Consider the following 18,867-nt stretch of genomic DNA (forward strand, 5'->3'; position numbering starts at 1 on the left):
ATATTTTCTTTATTTACATGCGAATTTCTCCTTTTTTTTTATTTATTTATTTATTTTTTTTATTTTAGATAAAGAAACATTTTCATTCCCTGTAGCTCCCTCACATGAGCTAAGAAGCCATATCCTTTTTAAGAATTAGCATATTTGAGGATACCATTTATGAAACTAACTGGCTAGGAGGCTGCCGAGTTTTATTTATAAGCTATTTTCACACAAGACTATATAGTAGCTATCCTTTATTTTCAATTTTTGTTATTTTTTTTCCTTTTGTCCTTGCACATTCATACAAATAAAGGCTGAAAGTTTAGACTCGCATTTCAAAAGAAGGTATTTTTGTCCAATATTACTGGAGAAACTGGACTTCATCGTTCAGATACTAGCAAGCAGAGCTCATGAAATGTCCCCCCCTCTCAAAACTCCTTTCCTGGTTCTTAGTCCCATGCCCTCTGCTCGGGGTATCTCAGCATAGACTGCAGTTTCTGGTGACTACCTTGCCTGGCACATGGTAGGCTGCCTGTGATATCAATGTGCTAACATAATTGCCTGAGGACCTACTATGTGACTAGGGCTACCATTTTTTTTTTTTATTCTTGATGTTGCCTATCATCAACAAACACATGGGGAACCACAGTGATTGAAGCTTGTGCTTGATTTCTGATAGCCTTGGCCAGAAAATAAATTGTTCATTCTTGCATGCCTCAGTTGACTAGATGGCCCTCTGGCTGAGTCCATATAGATACGAATTTACCAGAAAGGAAACCCTAAAGTGGATCACTATTCAGGGGGTCAGCTCTGCAAGGAATCTGACCCAGGGGCCTTTCCCTGAAGCAGCACTGCACTGGCCTACAAGGGTCTTTTGCCACGGTTTCCGGCTAACTTCAAAGTCCTGAGACAGTCCAGATGGGTAATCCTGATAGTGGATCATCTTGCTGCGTTCTAGAAGGGACTCAGTTTTACAGGTCTGGAAAATTAAGAATGCACTTGTGGGGCTGGCGAGATGGCTCAGCAGGTAAGGGCACTGACTGTTCTTCCGAAGGTCCTGAGTTCAGATCCCAGCAACCACCTGGTGGCTCACAACCATCCATAATGAGATCTGACGCCCTCTTCTGGTGCGTGTGAAGTCAGCTACAGTGTACTTATGTATCATAATAAATAAATATTTGGGCCGGAGCAAGCAGGGACTGAGCCAGTGGGGCTGACCAGAGTGAATGGGGTTGACCAGAGAGAGCGGGGTTGATGGGTGGAGCAAGCAGAGGTCCTAAAAAATTCAATTCCCAACAACCACATAAAGGCTCACAACCATCTGTACAGCTACAGTGTACTCACATAAATAAATAAATAAATAAATAACTACTCTTTTTAAAAAAAGAACGCAGCACTTCTGAATATTAACTGTCATTATTGGTTAAGGGGTACTGCTAAGTAAGCCCATGGAACAACTGGATTTCTTCAGTTTCTTACTAATAAAAAGATTGAGCTAATAAAAATTGAAATATATATTTATGTATGTGTACATGTTATGGATATTAGCTCTGTCTTTTTTATTAAACTCTCTCTCCCTCCCTTCCTCCTTCCCTCCCTTTCTCGCTCTCTCTTTCTCTCAAATACTGATTCATTAAGCCTCAAATCACTAAATGTTCTTAGAAAGGGCATCACACCCACTGGTAAGTTAGTGTATGAGCACAAGGAAACATATAGTCATAGAAGATTTTGGATATGTTTAAACGACACAGAATTTAATTGGAAAGTTTTCTATGCTGGTTTAAAAATTATGTTAACTTACATTAGCCATCACAAGGGAGGAATGAGCTTAGAATCCAGTTTATCATGTTAAAATGTGCATTTAATGTATGCTAATTTTATTTAGAAAGGCTCCTGGGAGAGCCTGCAGGCTTAGCGGTCGGCCTGCTCTACTGGGGGACTTGGAGGGGGTTGGGTGGGACTGGCTTGCTTGCTTGTTGGAGAGGAAGGCATGAAATTATTGGCTTTGTGCTTCCCGACTGCTGAGTCTGCAGCGAATACTTATCTTCTTCACAAAGACTGTTGTTGTTTAGACTAATAGGGAGGCTGAACAAAGCTGTGTTAATTAACACTTCATTACTCACTCTTCGGAGTCTTTTAAAAAAGGAAGGGAGAAAATAACATCGTAGAAACAGTACTTGATAGACTCAGCGAGGAGATTTAAACATTTAAAAAAAAAAAAAAAGATGGCTTAGCCGATGCACTTGTGGTTAAAATTTTAGCAAGGAGTGCGGCACCTTCTGCTAAAGCTGAACGAACACCTGACCTTCATCACTGGGACCCAGATGAACAACCATCACGTGGTCCTCTGACCTCCACACCGAGCACTGCGACTGGGGCTTTCGTCTGCCCACCCACAAATAAATAAAAGTACAATAGTAATGAACTTTTAAGCATTAAGTCTAGGGGCAAAATTACTTAATGCCCCCTACCCACTGATAATTGGTGCTAGGAGGGGGTCTTAAGGTGACCTTGTGTTACCCAAGAGGTCCTTGGAGTACCACGGATAAATTCACCTATGAGCCAGGAGGCCAGGGGCAGAGAACAACCTCTCACTCAGCTCAGGGTGTTTGGTCTTGTCTCCTGGGACAGGGCCAGGTGACAACAGAAACTAAGCCTGACTCACTCAGATCGCCGCAGTCTTTAACACCTTTTGAACAGTTGTTTGATCTTTACGGTCAATCAGTGGCACTTGCAAAAAGGGACCGGTCCCCTTTAAGATAAGAGATTACTTTTTGTTTTTCCAGTTAAAGATTTGCATATCTGTGAGGCTGTGTGAGCCTGGAACTTTCCAGAGTAAGCTCACAGGGTTTGTGATGAGCTTCAGGGGTTCTGGGGACCCTTGCCCCAAGGAGGAGCTTGCAGGCCATTACCGGTTGAGTCCCCGGGGTGACACTGGCCTTGACCTTGAAGTGACCTTGGTATTAGCCGAGGACCCAGTCCTGGACTTCCCGGAAAGGGGCGCATACCTCAGAGTCAGTCGTGCTGTCTGCTGGCGTCACCCCGGGAGTGGTCAACCCCCAGGAGGTCAATCCTGTGGACGACCCTGTCTCGGTTTCTCTTGAGGAAGCAGCCCTCATCGCCAAGGCAACCGGGGTGAGAGGCAGTGACGCCTAACTGGAGTTCAGGCCCCGCCCACTCATGGGACCCGTGAGGCCACCTGCTGCTCGAATTACTGTGGAAACTGAGAAATTTACTTAAGTAGCAATTCCGGTGTTGGGCTAGAAGGCTAACTCTAAAAGGGAGGTGATAAGCGATTTGGGGTCTTTGGTTCTTGATGGTTGATCTTAAGCAATTTTTGTAACGTTTAAAAGTCTGATCCATGGCATTGTTGTCTTTGGTAGGAAAAACTGACTCTAATTTTAGAGGTGCCTATTTAGCGAGTGATGGGAAGTGGCAGTCTGCAACTTACTCTAAAATACTGAGGGAAGCGGATGGACTTGTGAATTAAAATTGCGGGAAGAGGTGGGGTTAGTACACCGTCTCCCTCTCGCCAGCGTTTGAAATTTCCATAATAAAAAGCCTGGAAACAAGGTATTGTAGTCGGAGTTTGAAGAGCCTGCCTACAGAGCCCAGGCTGAGGATGACCTTGAATTGCTGATCCTCCTACCTCGACCTCCCAAGAGCTTGCAGTCAAGGGCACCATAGCCCACTTTATGCATATGCATGCACGGATTGAACCCAGGGTCGCCCGAGTGCAGGGCAAACACCCTAATCACTGGGCTTCAAGCCCGATCCTACATATTTGGATTTTGTTGTTGTTATTATTCAATGCTTCCTTTGGCTGTGGGATGCATCACACACTTACCTGCTTGGAGGCTGCTAATTGTCAAATCCAGACACTTACGGGGGGGGGGGTCAGTTCCCCCATGCATAAAATAAAACCACAACCACAAATGGCCTCAAAGCTTTCCAACGAGATTGAACAGATTATTGCATTAGACATGTTCAGGGGATCTTGGCACCTCCTAGTGTTCACAGCTCTGGTGTTTGTATTAAACTTTTCCTGGCTGGATTCATGCTGTGCAAAGTTTACCAGTTTACCAAATCAGTATGCTCCTCTCTTCCTCCCCCCCCAACCCCGTTGCCTTTCAGAAATTTAACCTCTTGCTTCATTTAGTTTTATACCCATGTCTCTCCCTCAAGTGTTTTCGTCGTTTAAACAACCTAAATCCTGGTATAGCCCACCTGTATTCAAGCGTCCTCTCTAGCTTAGTTCACATACGTTCCATCTCTTCAAGCAGGTTATAACGTCCCTTTCCCTTGGAATTTCTACTCTTTGAGGGACTGGCTAAGTTCTCAGTCCAAAGTATTAACTCAACAACATTGCTATGACTTTTAACCCCATCTTAAAAGGATTTTAGAATGTGTTCAATTAGTGAAAACACAGTCAATTCATAGTTATTGCCAGACTTCATATGAGCCACCAACTTCCAAACTCATTAAAGTGTTTAATATTTTTTTTCTCTTTTACCCCCTTTTGATCTTTACTCCAAAGAAATGGAACGCAGCGAGCCACCTTCTGTGAAGTTACAATGGTTCGCATTCCTGCAATTTAGTGCTTGCTAAACTGCAAACACATTTATTTCTCCTAAGAGTAGTTTGTGGTTTCCTCCGACGATGGGACAGAGTCAGCTGCCCTTTTAGCTGTTTTGCCCCCTCTCTGGCAATGTTGCAGCTTTATTTTTAGATGGAACACTGCCCTAAAGATGCAGTCGTTGACAGGCGTGGTACCTCAGGAAACATGAAATTCCAAATGCTACCTTAATACATTCAACGTTATAATTTATAGAGAAGTGAGTTTGGAGGCGGTCATTTAATTTTATGGGGCAGATTGTTCACCCCCCCCCCCCCCCCCCCCCCCCCCCCCCCCCCCCCCCCCCCCGATATAGAATGGTGTTGAAAACCCTTAAGCCTGAAGGTTTCTTTAACTTGCAGAAGTTTGGGCTGATGTTAGCCTCCCACTTTTTGGGGAGACAGGCCAGTGAGGGAGACATCACACCAGGCTGGCTCAGCTAAGGCTCCCTGATCAGGCCTCTCTTGAACTTATAGGCTTCTAAGTGAAGCCTGCAGCTTCTTAATATCTCAACTTTACATCGTTGTTTTAGTACTGGAAAGGAAAGGAGAACATGGATCTTGGAGTTTATGTTCATTTATATTATTTTTTAGTGTTCTCTGACTTCTGGCACATTTATAAAATGTGGGATGGTAGGCCCTCGCTATAATGCAAGCGCTCCAGTCTCTATACCTGTGGTGAGGAGTATTTTTAGAAGTTTTTCTAATTCGAGTATAGGTTGCCTCTTGAAGAAAGGGTGTGCTTTGAAGCCCCAGAGAAACACCCAGGGGCCCAGGAAGAGGCTAATTCGATGGTGAATACTGATGGGTTTGCAGAGAACTATGTGACCAAACACAGTGATCCAGAGACCTCGGGGTTTCTTTTTATAAAGATTAAACATTTCCACATCACATAAAGGCTATACATTTCCACATCACTTTTTATAATCCTGTTCTCCCTGGTTCATGTTAAATATCAGTCAGGTTCTTAGACAAATAGACGAAATAATGGCCCAAATGAGATTCACGGTGTCTTAAGCGTCCAAACACTGTTATCCCCGAGGTTTTCAACTGAGCAATAGATACTAATGAACTTCCTTTAGAAGATCAGGCCAGAAACACTCACATTCTTCCTTTAAAGGTAGTGAGAGGAACTAGAATTCTGGAGCCCCAATTTAGACAGCCTTTGAAATAATGCAAGACTGTTTGATATAAAAAGGAAAATGCATACAAGGATATTTAATTGGTAAATCATTTCCCTTACTCATCTGTTTTGTTTTCAGCAAGGATAACATTCTAGTTTGTATGCTGTTGCTATGATACAAAAACTCTATGAACAAAGCAAGGTAAGGGAATAAAGGATTCATTTGGTTTACACTGCTAGTTTCTAGACCATCCCTGAGGTGAGTCAAGGCAGGAACTGAAGCAAAGAACATGGAGAACACGGAGGGACTTGGCTCGCTGGTTTTCTCTCTGGTGTCTGCTTTCTTCTGACTTCTACACCTCAGAGCCACCTGCTGGGGGATGGTGCCACCCTCAGTGAGCTGGGCTCTCCCATATCAACCATCCACCAAGACAACTCTCACAGACAAGACCACAGGTTAGTCTGATCTGGGCAAGTTTTGAAGTTCATTCTCCCCAGACAGTTCTCGACTGTAATAAGTCAGCAGTGAAGGCTAACCAGTACAGAATAGTCAAACAACTATGAAAAATATTTAAAGTTTTCACTACCTCTAGTTAGCCCTCGGAGAGCATCTTCTTTCACCTAAGTGTCTTAAGTAGATAGCTTCCTGGTGGAAACCTGATGAGATCTTATCCTGGTAAAACATGCTAAGAAGATGACAATCAACCAATCAACCAATCAACCAACCAATCAACCAACCAACCAATCAATAATAAAAACTGATGAGCACTGTCAACCTTGGTCATCTGTGAACTCAATATATCTCCACTGCCCCATGTCCCTTCTGCCATGATGCTCAGTCCAAGCACACAGAAGCAAGTTCCCTGGCCCGGCCTCTCTGAAATCATGAGCTGGAGTATATAATTCCTTCTTTGTGTTGCTAGAATCAGGTACTGTGGTCACAGCAACAGTAAAAGTAACTGATGTAGTGAATCGTCAACAGAGAAGAAGTGCTGTTTCCTTGACTGAACCTGACTGTGTCCTGTGTCCTCCAGAGGCTTCTAGAACTGGCCTCTGTATTCTGATCCGAAATGGACTGGAGGCCATTCACGCTATATTCCAGAAAATCACTTTTCTGCCATTTATCTTTGTCTTGAAACTCTGTGGAAGATTGGCTTCGGAGTTGAAAGACACAGTACTTTGGCAGGAAAAAAGTTTCAGAGCAGCTTAGCATTCAGCCTCTGGAATGGTCATTGGTGCTCACTAGGACCCATATTTACCCTTGAGAATTAGGAGCCCAAAGCAAAGATTTAAAGAACCAGAATTTTGGCAAGGAAGAAAGATGTGGACCAACAAGAGATTAGCATCATTACAGAGAGGCAAAGTGCTTCGCACTAGGTCAGTAGGGACATGCCTACCCATCACTTGCTTCAGAGTATGAAATGTAAACATCTTTAAAATGCTGTCCCTAGTGACACAAGCACTTTGCTCCTAAAGAGATGTCCTGGGAAGGAGTGCCTTCCCAAAGTTTGTTTTCCCAGGCACTCAGAGCCTGCTGTGCCTGTGGTTCAAGGAAATCCAGCAACTGTTTGAGCTAGTAGTAGACCTTGGCATTATACATGGTGGTGATTTTGTAGGTACTGATAATCCAAATGTTTTAGAGTCATGGGTTCATCCATTAGGATTTATGGAATGCCTGCAAATCTCAGCAGTGACTGATCGCCTCGGACCCTTGCAGGGAGGGAGTCAGCGTGTGAAGTTGTGAAGCAGAAGTCTAAGGTGTGATGGAAACCTCAAGACATGTCAACTCCGAGAATGCAGACCATGTGCCATGGACATCTCCGTGAAACGAACAGAGATAGACTTCAGACAAGCCAAGTCACTGGGCATTCCCATCACGGTGCCACATGTGCCAGATGTTGTGCCCCATGACTTGATGCTTCCCATCCATGATGGGCATTCTGGGGGCATGTCCATTCCTATGCCCTTCCTTTTGGATGGAATGTCTACTCTGCCTTTGTTTTTTTTTTTTTTTTTTTTATTGGAATCATGCCAATAGTTACTTGACTTTTTTAAAGGCTTTAAATCCAACAGTTTGGCTTTAAGTCTCAAAGAGGATTCCAAAATAGGATTTCTGAACAATATTAGAACCATCAAGACCACCGGGACTTACCTTGACTATACAATTTGTGTTAGGAGACATCAGGTCCCTTTTCGGGGCTAGAAGTAAAATATGCCTTTGAGTGTTGTGCTTGGGGGTTAAGCTCAAAAGGGGTGGCCTATGCTACTTAACCTTCATTATCAGTTTGACTGGGTCTAAATCATTTAGGAGAGTTGCGAGGCACACTTCCTGGTGTGTATGTATGAGGGTGTTTCTGGAGAGAGTCAGCTAAGGGAGGAAAACCCACTTGAATATGACAGGTACCATCCCTCGGGCTGAGGGTCCAGATAAAAGAAAAGAAAAAAAAGATAAAGAATACCAGCTAAGGATCAGTGTTCCCATTACCCCGCATTCCCGACAGCCACCACCTGAATAGCTCTTCGTACCTATGCCCTCTGTGCCATGATAACAGAGCCCCTAGACATGGAATGTAAAATACACCATCCTTAGTAAGTTGTTCTGTCAGGTATGATATCACCATGAAAATATGGTGGCTAAAGCAGAAAGTGACCTTGCTGTAGTGGTTTACATTCTATAGGCTTCCTATAACCTAGAGTGGGTGTGGCAGAGAGGTGCCATAGAAAACTCTCCTCTTCAAAGTGCTCAACTTTCTCAGATTGGGGGCAATCTGCACACCATCATTCTCCCTTTGGGCTGAATTCTTCTGATCCTCAGATAAATTTTTAGTCTTTTCCTCTAAATCAGGAATCATGTTCTTTCCCTGTCCCTGGGGATATTTGAAAGATGGTTCTGTAAGGGGTTCCCTTTCTTTCTGCTCCATTTGTTGAAAGGGCTGTTCCTCATTTGTTACCCCTCCCTAGCCACACCAAGTCCAGCGGTCCCTACCTCCTTTGCTGTCCAGAAGCTGTGTGCTCAAGGGTTACCAGTGGATCCTGCCTTTTGTGGTATGTGGACATATCCCCCTTGCTTTCTGTGCCCACTCTAGGCCTTTGTCCAATAGGCCTGTGTCCTAGAGGTATAAATCTCTAGGCTCAAATGGGACTACCATTCCTCTTGCCTTGTGGTTTACAGTTGGAATTGGCCAATGAGAGCCCAGACAGTTGGACAATGAAGGGTCACGAATAAGGTCAGAGCATTCTCTCAGGCCCCTCCCTGCTGGACAACAGGTTAGCCATATAGCAAAGATATTGAAGTCAATAGCCTATCCCTCATTCCGTCTATGCTTACATCTTTCTCTGAGTGTGGGTCACCTTTACCAGTTTGGACCTAAGAATGTTGGCTCCTTCCTGCAAATAGCTTAGCCCTTCTTGACATCCTTCATAAATGTTGCCACCGTTACAGATGGCTTTAAACTAGCAAGCAATATCTGACCAGATGGTTTCAGGGGCTGGAGAGACGGCTTAGCCCATAAGAGCACCTGCTGGTCTTGCAGAGGACAGAAATTCAGTTCCTAGAACCTACATCCAGTGCCTCACGTTATCCTTGTAATTCCTGGTCCAAGGGATCAGATGTCCTCTTCTGGCCTCTGCAGACACTGTAGTCGCTTGCATGTAGCCATACAGACAGGCGCATGTACACATAGTTAAACATAAAGATAAAGCAAAACCATTTTCATTACTTTCCCTGTTTCTAAAACTATCTAAAAGGGACTTAAGTGTGCCACTTAATTAATGGCAGGAGACTCTTCTGCTCTTCAAATACACTTTCTGAGCTGCTGTACCCTTGGGAGTCCAGTATGCAAGAACTGTCCCCTTTTCAATGGGACCTCTCATCTAATTTCATATATATGTATGAACATATACATATATATATTCTTGTTTTATCTGTTTTACATAATAGCTTTCATGCAAATTCTTCTAGGGAGGATTTTGAGCTTTAAAAAGTTTCGAAAACCACCAGATAATCTCTAAGGAAACGTCATTTCCGAAAATTCTATTACCATAGAATTTCCCCAAGCGTCCATTGCCTGAGCTGTTCCCCGCAGCAAATACACAATGTGACGGGTACTGAACATTTCTGGTGTGCACAGATGTTTCTGAATCTGGGGACGTGAAGTCACCTCAGAGGCTCAGAGGCTCACCAGAATCACTCAGCAGAGGAGGGTGCCGAGTCCCCCGGGGTGTGAGCAACCTGACCTCATGTCTCACGGGACAGGCAGATGGACTGGGAATGAGCTCCTGGGGTTCCAAGAGAGGCCCATCCACGGCCTCACCTCATCTACATGCAGACATGGGTCTGTGGAATTTTTGTCTAGACCCGTCCATCACACCTTCTAGGCCTCTCTCCTCTTCTCTCTACCGCCACGGACATTTATATATATATATATATATATATATATATATATATATATATATATACACACACATATATATGTATGATATATATACATATATATAATATAATATATTTTATATATAATATATAATATGCTAATAATGCTAACTCATCTAGCATCTTTTTCTTGCTAGGTTAGCAATTCTAGTCTAGAGTAAGCATAAAAGTTTGAGATGTTATTATCCCAACACCTATTGGAAGTGAGTGAGTCTTTGCATTTTACTGGGAGAACTTTGAAGATGGAAATTTCTTTTATAGCTCAAAGAGTGAGTTCTTACGGAGGATTGCCGAGCTGGAGTTTACACAATGGAAATAGGAAAACCCTTCTGATGCCTTCTTAGACCTTACTGTATACTTTATTCCATATACTCAAATCTGGGGCTAAAACTGTGATCTATGTTCCAATAAATATTGAAGAGTAGCGATGAGAAATATAATTAATCAATAGAAACTATTCTTGCCAGTAGGCTTATCCCTGTCTCGGTACGATAGCGAACTTCACATACTAATTTTATTTAACACTTGTGCGGGTCCTTTCCAGATGAGATGCCTTTTTAAAATACCTGCAAGGTGGGATGCTCATCTGCATTGAGGGTGGTGAAGATGCTCTTGTGCATCTTTTTGAAGATTTCAACCTGTTTACGGCTCATAGTGCCATGTTCCGTGTTATCGGACAACAATGGAAATCTCTAATTAGGATGACGTTGGTTGTCTCTGTGTGCTGAGGGGCCAGATCCATAAATGAGATGGGGCTGGTGTTTCTCAAGCCACAGATGATAGCCAGTGGGTGACTGAGGTAGGTTTCCAACCTACGATTTGACAGTGACACCATCATGCTCTTCCATGCTGATACCCTGTAGGGACCAGGATCCAGGAATGGCTTGGGTACAATAGAGTCTAGTAACTTTAATCATGTGATGTTTCTGATCAGTTTTGACCAGTTAAGTGACTTAAGAAAAAAATTTTTTTCTTTATTTTCGTGAGGAAAAATCTTTAAATAATTCATTATGCTAGACTAAGTGTAAATTTAGACTGCAAAGGAAAGTCAAAAGTTGAAGATTGGGAGACAAATACATGAGAGGAAGCTGGATGGCAGAGTGAAGGGTGTTGGGAATTCAGTAGAAAGTTGACCTGGGACCATCTTGACCTTTGGCCACATTGCTGCCATAGGAGCTTGCTGTGTGGGGTGATGGTGATCCAGTAGTTCTGTTTTTGTTCTGAAACCACCCCAGCGATTAGTTGGAAGGTTGCTGAGTCCATGTGTGATCTTCAGCTTTCTGGATGGTGGTAAGATGGCCTCTTTCATGTCTTTCAGTCACTAGACCTTCTGAAAATAATTGGTGTCATGACCACCGAAACAGAACTGATTGGGGCAGCTTGGCTGCATTTCAGCCGCTGAATAAGGCAGAGAGAATGGAGAGACTTGAAATGACTAAGGGAACCCCTTACCTGGTTAGTCCAGTCCTGATGGGTCACCACTCAGGATGCGATATTCTTCTTACCTGTCTCAGGAAAGCCATGGTGCTCAGTGGTCTCCATCAGCACTCGGACACCATGGTCTTATGTCTGGAAGTCAAGGACAACTGACAATAAATCATAATAAGCTCTGGTTTCATCCTGCTAGTGTATCCCCTGAAACCATTGGCAGATCCAATGCTCCTCCCTTGAGTAGGCAAGAAAGCCCATTTTTGCTCTGGCCATACAGTTTTTGAGGATGGTGCTTATTTTCAGATAGCAGGGTGTGTCAGACTCTGCATAGATAAGACAAGCCTTTTCTTCCCTCCATGCCCAGGAAGCTCCCTGCTCTCTCTCTGCTGGAGCCCAAGTCAAGAGAGCTCCAATGACAACTGACATTTGAGCTGTTTCTATATATGTAAAGATAAAAACCAATCTTTAGGCTGTTTTTTTTCCCATTAATTATTATTAACTTTACATCCCAATCTCGGTTTCCCTTGGCACATCAAGTCACTGCCACCAAATCTTCTCCCACGGAGGCCAGAAGAGATGGCCCAATAGTTGTATAGTCAGGCAACTGATTCAGGGACAGTTAAAGCTCCATTTTAACTTAACACCCGCCCACTGATGGATGCTCAGTGATACTACTATAGAGTGCTAGAAACGAAACACCTGAAAAGAAATGTCCTTCCCAATTGGAGACAACTGAAAATGTGTGGCTGACAATGTACAGCGAGGTATTTCCTTAATTTGCCCAGGCTAACCTTGACTTTGAACTTGCTTTGTTGACCAGGCAGTCTTTGAACACTCAACCTCTCTGTCTCAGCTTTCTCAGTAGCCAGGATTACAGGCCTATGCAAATGTCCAGCAAGTCACATGGTCCAGTGACTAGGTGACATTGTCCACAAATGCTTGACCAGCAAGCTCCCCCCCCCCCAAAAAAAACCCAACACCACCAATTTAAAAAAAAAAAAAAGAACCTCTGTCCTCCTAGAAATTCTTGTTCTGTGAGTTTGTAAGCTTTGTGCAATTTCCAGATGGAAGCCAGTCACCAATTATTATTTTGGAAAGCATTTTGTTGGTGCCTGAGAAGTTAAGATCCACAAAGAGCAGCATTGCAAAATGGGAAACTGTATTCACTGTCTGATGACTAATGCAGTTTTCGTAAGAAAGCAAGAAGAACATGCTGCGGGGGAATCAGGAGTGAGGGGCTGGGGGAGTTCAGGCATGCCACAGTTTTCAGTCAGATAGGGTAAGCCTGGGAGGAAAAAGAATATCAATCAAGTAAAGCTTATCATCTTTGTTATCATAACCAACATTCTGGGTAACTGCTTTTTGTGCGCTATCTTCCTTAAACCTTACAACAGATGTGATCACTGGGGCTTAGAGGAGTTAATTATTTACCCGGCATTACAGAGCTATTTAGCGGAGGTGATGGAATTTAAACTCAAGACTATCAAATTAAGAGCCCATGTTATAATACACTGTATTGTGTCTCAGAGCAATAGTCTGCAAGCAGTATTCAGATGTTCTACTAATATTTAACTTGATATTCGCTTTTCAAAGCACCTATTGTTAGTCATGTTTTCGATTTGTAATTAAAAGCATGTACTGAAATATACTATTATCCACACATGATCATCCTGGAGAGCCTCCATCTGTTAAATTGAGTGTTAGGGATGTTTTGCTTGTATGTAAGTTTTTAAAAATCCAATCTCCGTGCCTTTGAAAAACGTAGAAACGTTTCAATTTTTTTTTTTTTTTATGATGAAACAGAGTCGTGAGACTAGGGAGATGCTACGGTGGATAAGGGAGTTGTCATGCAAGTGAGAGAAAGGCTACAGTGGATAAGGGATTTGTTATGCAAGTGAGAGAAATGTAAGTCCAGGTTGCCATCACCCACATACACAGCCAAGTACTTCCCATAATGGGAAGGCAGAGACAGGAGGGTTCCTAGGAGTTGGGCCAAATCGGTGAGTGAGCTCCAGGTTCATTGAGAAAGTTTGTCAAACAAACTCCAAGCTTCGGAGGGGATCAGCCTCCGATGACCAGCCATGTGTGCATACAATAATAGTATCTAAGTTAACAGCGCAGACAGTGCTGGAGTGACTTTAATAGGACACCATACGCACATGTCATAGGTTGTCTTGCTAACGAGCTCTCAGGGATTCCATGTGCCTTGAACTTGTTATGGGGAGGCACACCTCATTCAATCCCTCTACCTTTGAGCTTCTGGGAAGTCTTATGAGCTAAGGCCTGATTTACCGGAAGTGCAAGTGAGCATGTGTGCCTGCCTGTATGCGTGTGTATGTGTGTGTGTACACGTGTGTCCTGTTGCACACGCGTACATACATATCAATCCCATTAAACTGGGGAGCAAGACAAAGTTGTCGACTCTCTCCATATCTATTCAAAATAGTACTTAAAATCTTAGCTAGAGAAGAAAGACTTCTGAAGCAGATCAAGGGGATACAACTTGAAAAGGAAGAAGTTAAAGTATCATTATTTGCAGAGGATATGATAATATACACAAGTGACCCTAAATACTCCATTGGGAAACTCTTAAAGCGGATAAACGCTTTCTGCATAGTGGCTGGGTATAAAAATTAACTCAAAAAGATCACTAGGCCTCCTATACACAAATAATATATGGCCCAAGAAAGAAATCAAGGAAACACCTTTCAGTGCAAACTCAAATAACATAAAATTCTTGGGGGTGGCCAAGCAAGTGAAAGACTTGTGTGATAAAAACTTTAAGGCATTTGAATAAAGAGACATAAGCTTATACATTTGAATGTTTGGTTTCCTTCCTGGTTGATGGACTGTTTAAGAATGATTAAGGAGTGTGCCCTTGTGTGTCACTGGGGGTATGCTTGGAGGTTTCAGACACTAATGCTAGCCCCTGTCATGCTAGCTTGATCTATCTATCTACTGATCTTTCTCTCTTTCTTTCTTTCTCTCTCTCTTTCTTTCTTTCTTTCTTTCTTTCTTTCTTTCTCGTCATGGATCAATGTGAGCTCTCTCTCTCTCTTTCACACACACACACACACACACACACACACACACACAGAGAGAGAGAGAGAGAGAGAGAGAGAGAGAGAGAGAGAGAGAGAGAGAGAGAGATCAGAGGTGAAGAACCAGCTAGCTTCAACCTTAGGCTTAAAAGCTAACTTATAGGAAAGCCAAACTAGGTTCATTTCCTGTTTATGACTAAGCCTATTTCTCAAGGATTGGGCTAATGCCCCACCTGTAGCCTTAACTACAATCGGTTCTGTACCGCCTGTTCTGGGAACAGCAATCATGCCTTTGTTTCAGAAATTGTTTATAACCATTTTTTGAAAGCCTACCTTGGTTTATAGGCCCACCTATAACTGCCTGGTTATGATGGCCTGCTGCTATGACTGTCTGGTTATGTCCACTTTGCAACCACGTCTTTGCTTCAGGAGGCTGTCTAGGACTAACTTTTAATGCTTATGTTCTGCTTCTGCAACCCTGCCTACTTTGAAGCTCACAAAATGCCTCATTTGGAAACCCTGTATCCCTGAGCTTTTATCGGTCTTTCTGATCTATCCAATGCAGACCTCGCAAACTCCACCTTAGGGGGAGGCAGTTGTCATACACAGAAAAAAACAAAACAAAAACTTGCTTTAATTTATTGCTTGCTTTAATGAATTTTCTCATGGTGATTTGGGTTGGCTGTCTTTCTATTCTCATCTTTGAGATTCACATTGGCCCTCTGAAACTGTAAGCAAAGCCCCTTTTACATTGCCTTGGCCATGATGTCTCTTACAGTAATAGAACAGTAACTCAAACGCCTGCCAGCGTTGGTTAGTGCGTTGGTGAGTATGATGGGGGTGATTGCAGTCATGTAAAAATCGTATCCCAGAATGGAGAAATTAAAACACCGAATAGATGGAGTTATGGAGATAAAACAAAGTCATTAGAAACACAGATTTCCCTTTCCAGTTAGAAAAGAAGTGGGGGCGTCCCAGAAGAAATGCTTTACCAACTTAACGTGAAAGGTTTCTTTTCTTTTTTTTTCATTTCTGAGATAAAATACTCTGGCAACTTAAGGGTAAAAGGTTTATCTTACCTTGTAAAAGTTACAGTCCTTCATGATGGTAGGTCAAAGCAGGCAGGGGCTTAAAGCTGATGGATGCATGGATTACAGAATCCAGAAGGAGAGAGGGACGCATATGTGCAGCTTGATGCTCAGGTCTTTTTCTCCATATATGCAGTTCCGGTTCCGAGACAGGAAATGGTTCCATCCACAGTAGGCGGGACTTCCTGCTATGATGATAATCATCAAGCTGTGCCTCGAGTCTGGTCTCCCAGGTGATTCTTAATACTGTGAAGACATGTAGTAGGAAACATCATGAAATATTAACAATGCTACTAATGCCGAAAGAAATCCAAGTTATTCATAATGAGCTTGCAAGACTGGCAGTCTCACAAGGGCAGGGATGGTGGTGGCAGATACTGGTGAGCATCTTTAGTTTACACAAGAATTAATATCATTTCTGCATCTTCCTATGAGAAACTGCCTGGAAAAGAAAATTAAGTTTCCTAGCCTTTGACCTGGAAATTTTATTTCCTCAAATGTATCTTGAAGGTATAACTATATTATCTAAAAACAAACAAACAAACAAACAAAAACAAATAAACAAAACAAACAAACAAAAACACCAGTAAATTTTAGTGTACAATTCTTACTAATTGTAGGGGGAAATGATAGTCAATGCCCAGTAATCAGAGCATGACATAGAAAATCAACTTAGATTCATAAAATGAAATTTTACGTGGTTGCAAAGAAAGGTGCTTAAAATTATTTATTATACATTGAAAGAGTAGTATAGCATAAGGTGTATGTTTGTGTTGTTTCTATATGTAAAATGCTATTGTATGTGTGTGTGTGTGTTGTGTATATTATAATCTGAGAGTTACAGGAATGCTGCCTAAAACACCACCTCTCCGTGATTTCTTTTTTCTTATTTGCACTTTGCAAATTTTCTGTAATTAATATGCACTGTTATTTTTCCTCAGAGTAGAAATTTTCAAAGTTGCAAAAAAGCACAGAGAACAGTGTGATGAACTCCTGTGTGTCTGTCATCCCATTTTAACAATTTTCTGCTGTAGTTTCCAAGGGGGGAAATATTGAAAGAAGTTCAATTAGCTAGAAACCATTTGTATTCACATCTCCTAAAATGACTTACTAATCGTGATTCATTACAATACATTTTATATCTTAATACCCCCAATACTATTTTTGAGTACTGACTTCATCGCCAAAAATTTGGAGAGGAAAGCTAAAATTGTTTTAGTGTTATTAGTAAAGATAGACCAAACAATTAGTAAAGATAGACCAAACAATGGGATTACATATATATATATATATATATATATATATGTATGTATGTGTATTAGCAAAGTTATACATATAAATAATATATATTAATATATATGTTATATATACACATATACACACATACATACATACATACATACATACGTGTGTGTGTGTGTGTGTGTGTGTGTGTGTATTAGCAAAACCTATGTCTTTGCTTTCTGGAAGTTTTTTTATAGGTCTCTTCATCCATGAACAAGAGGATGGGCAGTAGCATCCAACAGATGATGTGGCCAATGTGTATCCCCCCACTATCTCTCTTCATCTAGTTTGAGGATCCGAGGAGAACCTAGCCTGGCACCTTTATAGCAAAGTGCCATTCTGCCATCTGCTCCAGAACCACCTTCATTCTTAAATCCAGAATTTGGCATACAGTGCATTTCACACAAGTGGGTCTTCTAAGAAGATGCTAGAAGCAGTTAAAAGCTACATGCCCTCCAAAGCATTGTGTGCTTACATCCATTAAAAACACCCTTCCAAGAGTTTAAATATTTTCCCTCTGAAGAATAAAAGAGAGAGAGAGATTCACAGTGTCCCCTGTAGTATATTTATAACATGGGTTCTTTCTTCCACGCTCCTGTGCTTTCTACTGAGCTTTTAAAGGCCCACTTTTCACACTGTGCGCTAGTGGGTGTCTGCGCACTTTGATGGACGAACCCTTTTGGAGAACTTTAATGTGTGCTATTTTTTTTTTTTTTAAAAACACCCAGGATAGCATGGTTTTGGAAGCTGGAATGCTGTTGATACCTTTTATTTCCAGGAGGCTTGAGACTGTGTGGCTCTGAGACACTCTCTAGAACTGGACGGTAAAAATAATAAAGCCACGACAACATGAGCATCAATGTAATGAATGGTCTGCTTTCGTGTGGAGAGTTGTCAATATCTATTGGCATTTGTTCTCATGGCCTGTTTCGGGCCACATTATATTTATTGGTTCTGGCTTGATTACACCGCTCCATTAACTTGGTAATTCCATTATAGTTTAAAGGGGGGGAATTTTAGCTGCTGGATTTTAGGTTAAATTTTATGCACAGCCCGGAAGTGTTTTGGCCACTGAATACATTTCATATAAATCAAGCAAATAATTGATGAGTGAAAGATGTTTTGGGGGGGCAGAAAAAAAATAGAATTAAGAAAAGGAAACTTTTTAATAGCACACACTACGAAATGGCTTATAAAGGTTACTGCCACGAGCAGTGTTAGGAGTCTTCCTGTGCTTCTCTGTTGATAGGAATGCCCAGACCAGAGGGAACAGTCTTTGCTGTGTATGTTCATATGGACCCAATGCCGACAGCTCCAACAATAATAGAAAGTGCTTATGGCACAAGAAAATGGGCAAAGATGTTTGTGACTGTATTTTAAAGGTGATACTGCAGAGATTTGATGCGAAAAAATGTTTACCCTGTGAAAAGCTCTCCGAGCTGCCGAAAGGATCGATGGAGGGATGGTTCTGTTGATAAAGTGCTCGTGACAGGAGCATCAAGAATTATGCTCAGGACCTCCCACCCACACAAAAAGCTGGAAGGTGAGGCACATCCCTACATATTCTTGGTGGTAGGAGATGGAGACCAGAGGCTCCCTGGTGAGCTAGTCATGCATAATCAGTGAGCTGCAAGTTCAGTTGGAAACCCTGTCTAAAAAATAAAGCAGAGAGCAAGGAGGAGGAAATCTAATGTATGCACACACGCATGAATGCATGAACATGTACACACACACACACACACACTCGCGCGGGCGCACGCACGCACATGCAGGATTGATATACCAGGAAAGGGTTTCTATATCCTGTGGTCAGTCTCACCTTTAAAACACACAGAATGCAATGCGTTATCTTAAGATTGCGTTTATGAACAA

The 18,867-nt window shown here is 42.2% G+C and overlaps 1 protein-coding gene and 1 long non-coding RNA gene across 4 annotated transcripts in view; one reads left to right on the forward strand and one right to left on the reverse strand.

The window, feature by feature from the left end:
• Positions 1-15,862, reverse strand: part of Cabcoco1 (ciliary associated calcium binding coiled-coil 1) — a 112,981-nt gene extending 97,119 nt beyond the window's left edge. Inside the window, exons 1-2 of one of the 3 annotated variants that reach the window (XM_031347089.1) lie at positions 15,703-15,862; positions 11,604-11,720 (exon numbers count right to left, since the gene is read on the reverse strand). Coding sequence is in view for 1 of the 3 variants with exons in the window: in XM_031347088.1 (XP_031202948.1) it covers positions 2,991-3,101 (111 nt within the window). In the remaining 2 variants the exon portion in view is untranslated. Of the gene's footprint in view, positions 1-2,990; positions 3,147-11,603; positions 11,721-15,702 lie in introns of those variants that run through there. The other 2 variants (XM_031347088.1, XM_031347090.1) reach the window with 2 other exon arrangements.
• Positions 15,863-15,933: 71 nt separating this feature from the next.
• On the forward strand, positions 15,934-17,539 carry LOC116074512. The gene is made up of 2 exons (XR_004112203.1): positions 15,934-16,091; positions 17,182-17,539. It is a non-coding gene; the product is annotated as an uncharacterized LOC116074512 (long non-coding RNA).
• The last annotated feature ends 1,328 nt before the right edge of the window (positions 17,540-18,867 follow it).

This window comes from Mastomys coucha, unplaced genomic scaffold (genome assembly GCF_008632895.1).
Source record: "Mastomys coucha isolate ucsf_1 unplaced genomic scaffold, UCSF_Mcou_1 pScaffold3, whole genome shotgun sequence".
In the NCBI taxonomy this organism is placed as follows: domain Eukaryota; kingdom Metazoa; phylum Chordata; class Mammalia; order Rodentia; family Muridae; genus Mastomys; species Mastomys coucha.